General features: G+C 41.8%; 1 protein-coding gene across 1 annotated transcript in view; it reads left to right on the top strand.

The window, feature by feature from the left end:
- Positions 1-1,514: 1,514 nt before the first annotated feature.
- LOC103369747 (protein kinase C alpha type-like) overlaps positions 1,515-11,614 on the top strand; it is a gene marked incomplete at its 5' end in the record, with an annotated part of 117,393 nt that continues 107,293 nt past the window's right edge. Inside the window, 3 exons of the mRNA XM_008298541.1 lie at positions 1,515-1,537; positions 3,166-3,170; positions 5,340-5,433. Coding sequence (XP_008296763.1) covers positions 1,515-1,537; positions 3,166-3,170; positions 5,340-5,433 — 122 coding nt within the window. The remainder of the gene's footprint in view (positions 1,538-3,165; positions 3,171-5,339; positions 5,434-11,614) is intronic.

The following is an 11,614-nucleotide window of genomic DNA, read 5'->3' as shown; positions in this document are numbered from 1 at the left end:
GATTTGGAAGAAATTGATTTCCCAGTGTGGGAGTAGGAGTGGGTCTGAGCTATGTTATCTTTTATGGGTGGAAAGTATTTGTGTTGTGTGTTGCGCTGTAAGGCAATAAGTAGTGATTCGAGAAACCCTCATTAGACTCTCACTTGCGGTATAATTAATCCTGTCCAGAGAGTAAGGAAATCGTTAGGTCAGAGGCAGACAAATATCTCTACTTACCCTAACAAACATGGTCAAAACACTACAAATGAGCTGCTTGCTGGGCTCAAAGGTCACAAAGCTGTTGTCATAAGCTTCATCTTGCATCCCTGAAATCTCATTTTTTCCAGGATTTGATAAATTGATTCAGCTCCAACACCTACACTTAACCTGGCTTTATTAAACTTGCTTCATTTTAAACTGTGAGCCCCTATAGTCTCTTGTTTTAAATCAGTACCTCTTGATAGCGTATTTAGTAATAGAAACTGATCCTGGTTTTAAGCGTTGGAGCTATTCCTTGACAGAGATGATGTGTGTGTTAAAGTGCTGCCTCAGAATAAGACCACTGGGACAACTGATCACATGCAGCGGAGCTCTAATGAGAACTACCGAAGATTCTGCCTTTTCGCCTCCTTAATCTTTGTCTGGTCCCTGCTGACCTCCTTTTCTGTCTCACTTCACATCTGTAGCTCACATTTAAACCTTAGTCCGCAGCCAATTTTACAAAAGAAAGGACTTATAGTGCTTTTCCACGGGGGCGTTTTTAGACACAAGGGATCTTGACTTTTCTGACAGTGGATGCTTGATGGACGCACAACTTGGTAACGTCACAATAGATCAATAGATGATTGAGGACGTGGTCGTCAATAGGAATCCAACTGGTTCTGGACTAACATGGTGGCTCATTTGGAATAGACAGATGGATAGATAGATACTTTATTCATCCCCTTGGGGAAATTCAAGGTATCCATTAGCTCACACGTGTTACATTCAATAAAGATATGGAAACCAATGTACAAAAGAATGTGTAATAAATGTGCAAATCCTCCTGGTCCAAGAAATAAGGTGCCAGAATTGTGGATTTTTACAATAAAGGTGCAAAATTGTACATATCAGCATTTTGGCACCTTATTTTTTCGACCAGCACAATTGGATGTATGATGAGGAGCGAGCAACGCAATGCTCTGTCTCTTAAAACACAACAATGTGAATGCATTGAAGGACTGCTTACATGTGAACGTGTCCCATGAGTTGGCCAGGGAGAAAAGCTACTTCAATATTTGGTTTGACAAATATAACTTAAGTAGCAAGTTTGGGTAGCGATGCAGAAATTTGACCAACAAAACCAAAAGAGTCCATCAAACATCACTGGAATGGCAAATAGAGCAGCCTGAAATCCATGGCTAACCTTTATCATAGCTGCATGTTCTGTATGTTTTATCTTTTCTGTGGAGTTCAAACCAGAATAGAAGCGACTGCCTCCTTGCTTTTTGCTGATTAGATTATATTCTAACATTAGCGTTCTTTTCGATATCCAGTTTGTGCAGCTTTTTTGGAAAACCTCTGGATAGTCTGTAGGCTTTTCACACTGAGCTGCAGCATCACTCCTTTGTTTGGAATAAAGAGCCAAAAAATCAGGTAGTTGCAATGAGCATTATTGGCTCCTTATGAACACTCCTAAACGCACAGAGAAACTAGCACACCATGCAGAACATCAGCGCTATCCAACAGAAATAAAACAGTGGTCTGGTACTGACTGGCAATGCTCACTGGAACGTCCTGTGAGCATTTGATCTTTAAAGGGTGAATTGGGGGGAAACTCAGTCCTACCGGCTACTGTAGGATGAATTATGAAGACACTGAATCATTGAAATGTATGACCTGCCTGGTTGTGGGTTGGCAGTCGTGTGAGTTATGGGTCATGGTTTCTCGTTGGTTATTGACCACGCTGACTGACTGATGAGCCCCTAGGAGGCATGAGGAGGTAGAAGGAGTTGAGTTGTGGTGGTGTGATACGTCTGTCCGTGGGGGGTTGTATTGATTTGCCATCATTAAAGTACACATGTTGGGAAGTCAAGTCTTTTTGTCTGTTTTAGGACAGTGTGTGCCAATTAGGAAATTTTGTGTGTGTAGTGTTTCGTATCATTTATCTCTATTTTTTTGTTTCCGAATGACTGATTGGAGCCTCCTGGGTAGAGAAAGTGGTTCATGACCATGCAGTTACTGAATTCCTTACTTGAAAAAAATTGAGCTGACAACAACAGAAATTGGTGTGATGTACAGTACCTGTCAAAAGTTCTTTAACGCAGGCACCTTTTGCTTTGATATTGCACACTCTTCGCAATCATTCAACCAGCTTAGTAGCCTTGAAATGCTTCTCCAATAGGAAGTGAAGGAGTTCCCACATGCTGAACGTTTGCTTTTTCTTCACTCTTCAGGACCAACACATCTAGACCATCCCAGTTGGGTAATTGTGGATGTCAGGTTGTCTGATGCAGTGCTCCATCATTCTCCTTCCAGCTCAAATAGCCCATACAGAGCCTGGATATGTGTTTTGGGTCATTGTCTTGTTCGGTCAAACAGATGATGGTCCAAATCAGATAGGATGGCTTGTTGCTGCAGAACGAGAGCCGCACATACAGATACCATCGGTTCCCCTTCTCCATGTCTCACAAAGACAGAGCAGCTGTTACCAAAAATCTCAAATCTGGACTCGTCAGACCAGATTTCTACTGGTCAGATGTCCATTCCCTGTGTTCATTGACCCCTCGCCGTTTTATTCTTCTAATTGGTCCCCCTCCGTAATGGTTTGTTTGTCGCAATTGGACCATGCAGTTCTGATTTACACACTGTGCTCCAAACAGACTGACTTTGAGATGCTTCTGTTACTTGAACTCCGGGAAGCATTGATGTGGGCTTTTATCTTGGGTGTTGCTAATTGACAATTTCTGAGGCTGAGAACTCTAATGAACGCAGAGGAAACGCTTAGTTTCATGGTTTTTATGACCCTACTTGAAGAAACTTTTTCTTGAATTCTTCCAGACTGACGGTACGATTCACTCTCTCTTAACTTCGTTCTGTCATTCTTTCCATAAAAAGGATTGTTTTGATGGTCAAATAGAAACTGCACTACCTTGGAACAACATAGCTGCTTGTCTCTAATGTATGAAGAAGGCTATCTGTTTTGACAAGGAAAACCTGTTAATTCCAAGTAACCACCTCATAAAGTCCTTGCACTGTGCAAAGCTGTTATTAAGGCAAACAGTGGCTGCTCCCAAGAATCTAAAATATAAAACATAAACACTTTGTTTGCACTTTTTTTTTCTCACTACATTTGTGCTGTTATGTCATTTTAATTTCTTCAATATTACTCTACGGTCCCAAAAAAATTTAATATAAGAAACAGTTGAATGAGTGTGTCCACATTTTGGGAAGTTCTGTGTGAATATTTACAACTGTAGGTGTGGTGTCAAAGATTAAGGACATGTTCCAAAGAAAAACATAGATAACGTATATGGGCTTGCCAAGCTCTTAAATGCCCTTAAGTGTCCGTATTCTGCCTGCCATTACATTTAAATAGTTGCACAACAATTACCTATAATACTATTGAGATAGACGTTCTGACAGCCTCTGAGCACGACCCAAAAATGTGAATTTCAGCCGTTGTCTGGAGAAAAGCCAAACAATACTGTTGGTATTGACCCAAGCGCTGTCCGTGACACTGTTTAACCTTGGTGGCTGCCACCCACATTACAAACAAACCTCTACTGAGAAAATCCCTAATGCAATGTGATGTTTTGCAATCTGGGCCTGTGTTATCGAGAGGGACTGTCCAGAATGCCAACAATGTATTCCTTTCTATGTGGCAATTTGGCTGCAAACAGAAAAGCTGAATTACTGAAAGGGTGTAAACAACATGTGAACCAGAAACAACAGATGTAGTTTAGCAAGTAGCAGTGATGTCGAGGTGGCTGCTGATCAGGTGCAAGAGATAAAAGTGATGATTTTTAAATTACTTGAACCTGTAATGACGTGTGAGCATGATTTAATATATCTGGCGTAGAAGCCAATCTGTGGAGATAATCGTGCTGCGATGAAACACAATAATGACTTCAGATGTGGCAACTTTGGGTTAAAACAAATGGTCGAACGATGTCCAGGTTTTGACACATGACTAAACTGGATCGTGGATTTTAATTACTTGTCCATCAGTCGGCACTGACGGTCATTTTCTTTTGGTTTTCTTAGCAAAGTGTTATTTTTGTTGCATGTTCAGCCATGATTGTGTGTTTGAGCAGGATGCAGTAAAGATGACAGGTGACCTGCAGGTGATGCATGTACAAGCGTAAGAGACATTGACGTTACTCCACAGGTGAAGTGAAAATGAAGCTGTAACTAAGACTGAAAAATCGAGCAATATCTCTGAAAAAGCATCATATTGCGGATGCCACACAAATCACTAATGGAGTCTGCTCAGGGATACTCAGTGCTAAGTGAAGACTATTGAAAACCGCCAATTCAAAAGCTTTCATCTCATGCCGCAAGCGCCGACCTTGAAACATTAAGTTCTAGGCAGAAAAGGAGGGGCGCTCTTCCACATCAAAAATGAGAGAAGAGCAGAAATATTGTTTATCTAGGCGCATTTTTCTAGAACAAGTGTCAGCCTGGACATGAATAGACAGAATTTTTTGTTATTTATTCTGGTCAGCTCACACAGTTAGCCCGTTCCTGAGAGCCAGTATCAGGCGCCGTCCTGCACATTGAATCCTCTGCTTACTTGGCTGTGCACTACGGTGCACTCAGTGACCTGGCACCAAGAGAATGACGCTGTGTGCTCTGACAATGTGTCGGCAGATGTATTCAGCTGTGCAGGCCTGGGTGTGCGTTGTGTGCATACATGTTAATCAATTGCGTCTATCTGTGAGTCGATTCGCCTACATTTGAGTGTGCTTCGTGTGCATATAGAAGCGTGAGTGCATTTGTGTGTGTGTGTGTGTGTGTGTGTGTGTGTGTGTGTGTGTGTGTGTGTGCCGTGTCTGCCTTAGCTCCTGCCATGTCAGTGAGGAGGTGGCACTGTACTGTGCAATAAGAGCAGTCAGCCTTCAGGCAGGACTGGCCATCTGGACACATGATAAGGAGCCTAGCCCGGACATCAGGCGGTTTTTCAATTCCTCTTAGTGTTATCAGATTTCTATCTCTTTCTGCTGTCTGTCTACATATCAGTCAACAATAATACACTGTATTTTAACCATGCCACTCTTTCTTTTTCTTTTTGTTGCCCCATCTGTCCCTGCATTTCTTTCTTTCTCAATCTTTCTCCCCATCTCTCTATCTCCTCCCACTCTCCCTATCATCCTATTCTCTTCCCCTGCAGTTTGCTGTTTTGTGGTCCACAAGAGGTGCCATGAATTTGTCACGTTCTCCTGCCCGGGGGCAGATAAGGGGCCGGACACAGACGTAAGTAACCAAAGCCCAGCTGTTGCCTCTCACACGTTTGCCACAGAGGAGGTGCCTTTCTTCTCATTAGACTGAAGTGCATACACAGTGGCACCAATATTGCCGTTGTGCCAGCCAGACCCGCCTGTGATCTGAACTCGCTGGTGCTCTTTGACAGCTGCAGAGCTGCCATGCATTCTTATCGTGTTGTGAAGTAGCAGACTGTGGAGGGGAAGAGGGAAACTTGCTCTTCCTCTGACAAGCATCCTTTCAAGCATCTAGAGCTGCAAAGGGCATGTTACCTCTGCTGTTCCAACAATGCGTAGATGGTTTGAAATTTAAGACCATTTTAGAGCGATGTTTACGACAACATAAATACACATCGATCACACTAAATTACACCATAGTGCACATTTATAATACAAGATCATTGTGTCTTTTTTTATTCAATCTCAACTGCAGAGCTTTAACCTTTTACTCTGTTAGTATCCGCCTGAAGAAGGTCGTTCAGATGTTCAATTCAGCAGACTCATGATTGAATCACAGCAGCAGCAGGTGGCTAATTCAATTCATTCATTGTGAGTGTTCCTGTCAAGTCACTGAGCACCACCTTTAATAAAAGGGACCGAAATATTCCACGGATGGAGTCAGTAACCCCCGGCCCCTTAAGAAATACTTAACTTTAGAGCTATTCCCTCTCCGTAATATTGCCTCTTGGAATGAAAGTTAATATTTTTTCTTTCAAAAATAAATATCTTTGAAAAACAGGTTGTGCTTTCATAACATACTGGCAGCGACCTTTATTCTGAGGAGGGCTATAGAGTCCGTAGTACAACTTTAATTACTCTAATTCATCCTGCAGGACTGATTTCAGAGAAAAGCCCGCTGGCAGTTAACTGAGCCATTAATAATGGTCTGATCTGGCGCAGAGACAGATGGGAAATGTAGGAGTAGTGGCTATAAACAGCACACCTACATCTGTCTTGGCTAGGCAATGAGTTGCACACAGCACTAGCAGCTGGTTGCTTGCAACTGTTGATATGAATCACGGCTGAAAAGACAAACTGCACTCTCGATAGAACCGTAGTCAAAAGCTACTGGGCACGTTAGACGTGCTGTTTTTGAATAAAATTTCCTCTTTGATGTAATTTAATGAATTGGCATTTGTCGGTGAACTTCTGGTTGAACCGGTACAGTCATGTATTTTGTAAATGAGTGTTCTGTTTAATGATTTAATTGCATAAACATAAAAAGGAGCTCTGGCAAGGTTGTAGTTTTCTTTTACAATCCAATCTTTAATTGGACCATCAAAACCATTTGAGGTGCTTGGTAAACATCAGCTCTTACGTGACACGCTGAATGAGGTCTCCCGTTCGCCTCTTCATCGGCTCTTCGTACCAACTATGTGCCATCAACCGCCGTTTGCCTGCTAGCTAAGTGTGAAACTTCATTTACATACCTGCTTGCAGTGTTATGGCAGCACGGTCTGGCCTCTGTAACTGGAGATATGTCAGTGTGCCATTCAAGATCATCAACCCAGACTCTTTAAATAGAACACTCCAAGGATGACATGGAAGCCGTAACAGCATAAAATAGTCTCAGCTGGGTGATTCCTGATTGGGATTCAGAGGAACTAAAGGAACATCAGAGTCATCATTAGCAGATGAATTTAAATGACGTTTGACATCAACTCTGGGTTGCACTACAGCACATGAAGACATCTTAACTAATTTACATCTTAACCGATGGTAATAAATCTACTTGAAGGTCCTCAGTGATTACTGTTTGATGCATTCAAAAAGTGCAATTTAACCTACAACTATAGATTGTTTTCTTTCTTAACCCTCAAATGCATAAGTTCAGTTGTTAAGAACCTGGGACTATATTGTTAGTATTATATTTATACTTACAGGTTAGGTTTAGTTGGATAGTTTTGATGATAAGAGTTGAGCAGATGAGACTGAAGACTTAACTTTTGTGCCTTTTGTGAAATGAATCATTTTAAAGCAGAACCAAAGTATGAAAATGACATACTGATTCAGAGCACATATCTGATAGTCTAGTTAGCACTCCCAAGATAACTTTATTTTGTTCAAGTTATTTAGTTTTGTATGAAAAACTGCCACATCTGTCCACCCGCTCCTAACAGCAAAACGGTAAACTGGTCTATGCTTTATCCATGCTACAGTAATCTTGAGCATCTTGTATCTATAATTAGTAATTACTTATTTGGGTTGGGTGGGTGTCTCTAAAAGAAGCTACTGTGGATCGTGTGCCACATAAGACAGTATACAAATGAAATATACCCGTCGACGTTCTACTGACATTTATAAATGGTTGTAAAATTTCATAAATGACAAAAACATATTTTTGGGCGTTTGTAAGTATTAATGCTGAATAGGTTGCAACAATATTATTTTGATAAATCACTTAGTTTGCCTCATGGAAGTGCAGACGTATGCATTAGTGAACCCAGTGTCAGCCGCCTTTTAGAAGTCTTACCTCTAGTATAGTTAAACGTCCTGCTTGACCTTATTTAGCTTTTTCCTTTACTACTTTTTTGTCAGGATAACGTGAAGCACACTGTAAACTAACACACACAGCAGTGCCTACGAGGAGGGGAACTAAGACACTGAAATCCAATCCAACAAAAGGAGACTTCGCTTAGAGGACCTGGGTGTAAATTATTCTGAGCCCTTTGTTCATGCTCATTTTAGGACTCTATAATTCTACAATTCTCATGACCACAGGGCCACCACAAACCAAATCTTTGTCCTTTAAAAATGCACAAGTGTGTTATCGCTTGGGCTATCAAAATATTTGATGGTTCCTTTTAATATACATTTCTGTGCACTTACAGTAGCAGTACTGTTGCCAGGGGCAACCACACTTATTACATGGCTTGCTGCCTCCCGGGCGTGCAATCCAGGAAGGCAATAACTCCCTTGGCCAGCAAATATCCTGAAGATCTGCAGTATCTAGGCTACCTGCATTTTATGACTCATGTCTGTGTTTTATAACTCCCCTACTGGAAGAAGCAAAGTGTGCAAAACAGTGCCAAAAAAGAGCCACTAGATCTTTTCAGTAGCAAACTTATTGGGAGTGGTTAGCGTTGGTTTAATGGGGCAAGATAACCGTGAATGCATTCTTCCTCACAGCAACAGCCGCAGGGTGTTGTTTTAAGGGCAGGGGAGGCTGCAGACAGGCACATACTTACATGTGCGAATTGCTCTGTATAGCCTTTCAAGTAGTTGAGCACAGCACAGTCAATGGTGCAGGCTGAGGTTTAGTTTGAAGGTGCTGTTTTTGAGGAAAAAGGCAAAGCTTGATTCATCTACCAATTTCACAGAGACTGGAGCAGGTGTCTGTCATTTCACAGGCTCGCTGGTGAAACCCCAAAAATACCACTTCCACTAGGATATATAGTTTACAATTAGAATGTAGCAGTACAACTTGTGAGCACGCCCCATGCTAGTGTCAATAAGTCAGATTAAAGCACTTAGTTTAACAAAATGTTTTTGTTTGACTACCGGGTGTAATGTTGCCAGCAGCTCGAGTAAGTTCAGTGCTTTACAGGACAAGACCATCAATAATGCAGGAGCTCTTCGTTTCACTACAGGGGCTCAGAAGGTGAAACTGAGAGGTTTGATGTGCCTCCGTTTGTGTGGGTGTGTGGCTGCTGCATCATTGATGTCCACTTAACCAGAGCAGCACATATGACCCAGGGCAATCTGCAAGTCTTTTTGCACTGATTTTCCTTCCTCTTCCACATAGACTCATACACACACACACACATACACACACACACATTCGCTCACGTACACTCAAGACAATCAACCTTTCGCTCCTCAGGGCTGTTCAGTGCACAGATAGCTGTGACAGAATAATAGTGTAAAGCAGCAGCACAGTGCCCTTTCTGTCTCGTTTGCTCGGAAACAGACAGAACTGACCTGAGGGTGACTTGGCAGCCAGGCAGAGCTTAGACAGGCAGAAAATGCTTCGGTGCCATTTTGAATGATGACAGACTGTGGCAGGACAAACTATGCGACCCATTATTGTTTAACAGTGAATTCTGTAATTTGTCTTAAAAAGCGGTCAGATCTTGTTCTAGGTTGCAGTTGTAAAAAACAGAATTATTTGAATTACTACATGCATGGGATAAGAGGGATGCTGCACACCAACATGAAAACATCAACCTGAAGCTGACGTATGGTGGAAGGACCTTCAATGATTCCCATTTTTTATCAGTTTAATTTTAGAGGTTGCTGTCTGCCAGCTGAAACCTAGAAATCGGGTGATACAGCATGACAGCTACCAAACCCAGTCAAATCAGTGTACTGCAGAACTACTTCTAAATCAATAAACGTCTTTCTTGTGTTGGAGCCCAATCAAAGCCCAGACCTTAACCCAGTAGAGATGTTGCACAGTGACCTCGAGAGAGCAGCTTCACGCCAGACATCATAAGAATATGGCTGAACTGATGCATTTCTATGAGGAAGAGTAGTCCAGAATTATTTCTTGAGTGTGACCTGATTCACTGTTACCAGAAATGCCTCATACTGAATTAGGTTTGAACAGTTAATAAAGAAATTAAAGATCTGAATAGTTCATTATTAGTCTTAACACACCGTGTTGGTCACCGCTTGCAATTCTCGCCACTGAGAATGCATTTTATAATATCAGCTACCACAGTGCTATCAAAAACAGAAACTCAAAGTCAGTTAGTGGAATGTGGCTATAAGTTGGGACTGAGAGCAGTTTGGAAGCTCAGTGCCATTGCCATCTTGGTAACACCTGGCTCCTCCTAACTCCTAGCTATTCCCAAAATGTTTAAAGAGGTGGAGCAGGAGAGGAGCTGACAAGGGTCATGGACTGTCTTTTCACAGCAGCCACACGTCAGTCAAAGCAGACACACCCTTAATTATGCATAACATTAAGCCTGTTAAACAGTTGGGTCATATGAAAATTCACCCTCTTTACAGATATCACGAACAGAGGAATTAGCTGTTTTTTTTTAATTTATTTATTTTGTACCAGGCTGTAAACATGTTTATTTCTGTTCTAAAGTTTCTAATGTTACCATGGGGGGTCTATTGGGACTGACTTGCATTTGGAAGCAGCAGGAACTGCAGATTTAGGCACTTCTGCTTGGCTTCCTTTTTCCAGCCCTGCTGCTTGGGTGTGACCAAACCTGCAGTTAATCTGAGAGAAATCTAATTCATAATATTAATGAGTAACGCTGTGGGCACTAGTGATCTAATATTTAAAAGGGCAAATCGCACTGGAGAAGGTGGTTTTTTGACAGACTCCAGCAGGACTGTGAAAAATAGGTGTTCTGGTTACAAGGCTGGGGACACACTGTCTCATTACAAGGACTCTGCTTGGAGATTGAAAACCAGATTAAACTGGAGTGGAGCTAAATGACATCATCTGTGCCATGGGCGTCTTGGGTTGTGACAGGCAATGGAGCCTTTCGCCTGTATTTTTAGTACATTTCCTTCCAGCAAGGGTGCTGGCCATCTCTTTTAGATAGGCCTGTTCTTGCCCAGAAGTTGCCATTTCACCATTCGGCTAGCAACTGTTGCGAAGTGGGAATTCATTTAAACGCCTTTTCTGAGTGGCAGAGAGGGCAGTGGTGGCCGGAAGGTTAAAGAAATGAGCTGCAGACTGGAAGGTTTTTGTGAAACTGGGGACCTGCTGGGTGAAGTCTGTATGGGAAAGAGAAAAAGCAGCGATTGCCTCTTCCTCATCAACGGCAATGTGGCGCCTGTAGCAAGGCCATAGCCACATGTGCATCAGCCACAACAGTTCAGAGGACACTGGCAAGCAGCTCTAATTAGATAATAAATTGTATGATGACATCTCTTACAGTGATTTCAGATGCAATATGAGTCATAGCATATGTATAGTTCGTGCAGTTTAAAGAAATGTTTAAAGTGTTCTTTTTTCTTTCGGAAATCTTTCAAATTGAGATCAAAAACAGCAACGCACAGGACACTGAGTTTGAATCTTTTTGATGTCTGGACCCCAAAACTGAAGCAGAGCCAAGAGTTGGAGGAAGACGTGTAACTGTTGCTGAGATTAATACACAACCTGCCTTGACAATGCCTAGAAAATTAAAATCAGATTTTTATGTTTTAAATGAAAAAAAAAGAAAATTCTAAATGAAATCTAGCCACTTATAGCTGTGTGATGTAATAGC

Source organism: Stegastes partitus, unplaced genomic scaffold, assembly GCF_000690725.1.
Source record: "Stegastes partitus isolate 25-593 unplaced genomic scaffold, Stegastes_partitus-1.0.2 Scaffold1325, whole genome shotgun sequence".
In the NCBI taxonomy this organism is placed as follows: Eukaryota; Metazoa; Chordata; class Actinopteri; family Pomacentridae; genus Stegastes; species Stegastes partitus.
Note: the sequence above shows the minus strand (reverse complement) of the source record. Positions and strands in the feature narration are given on the sequence as shown.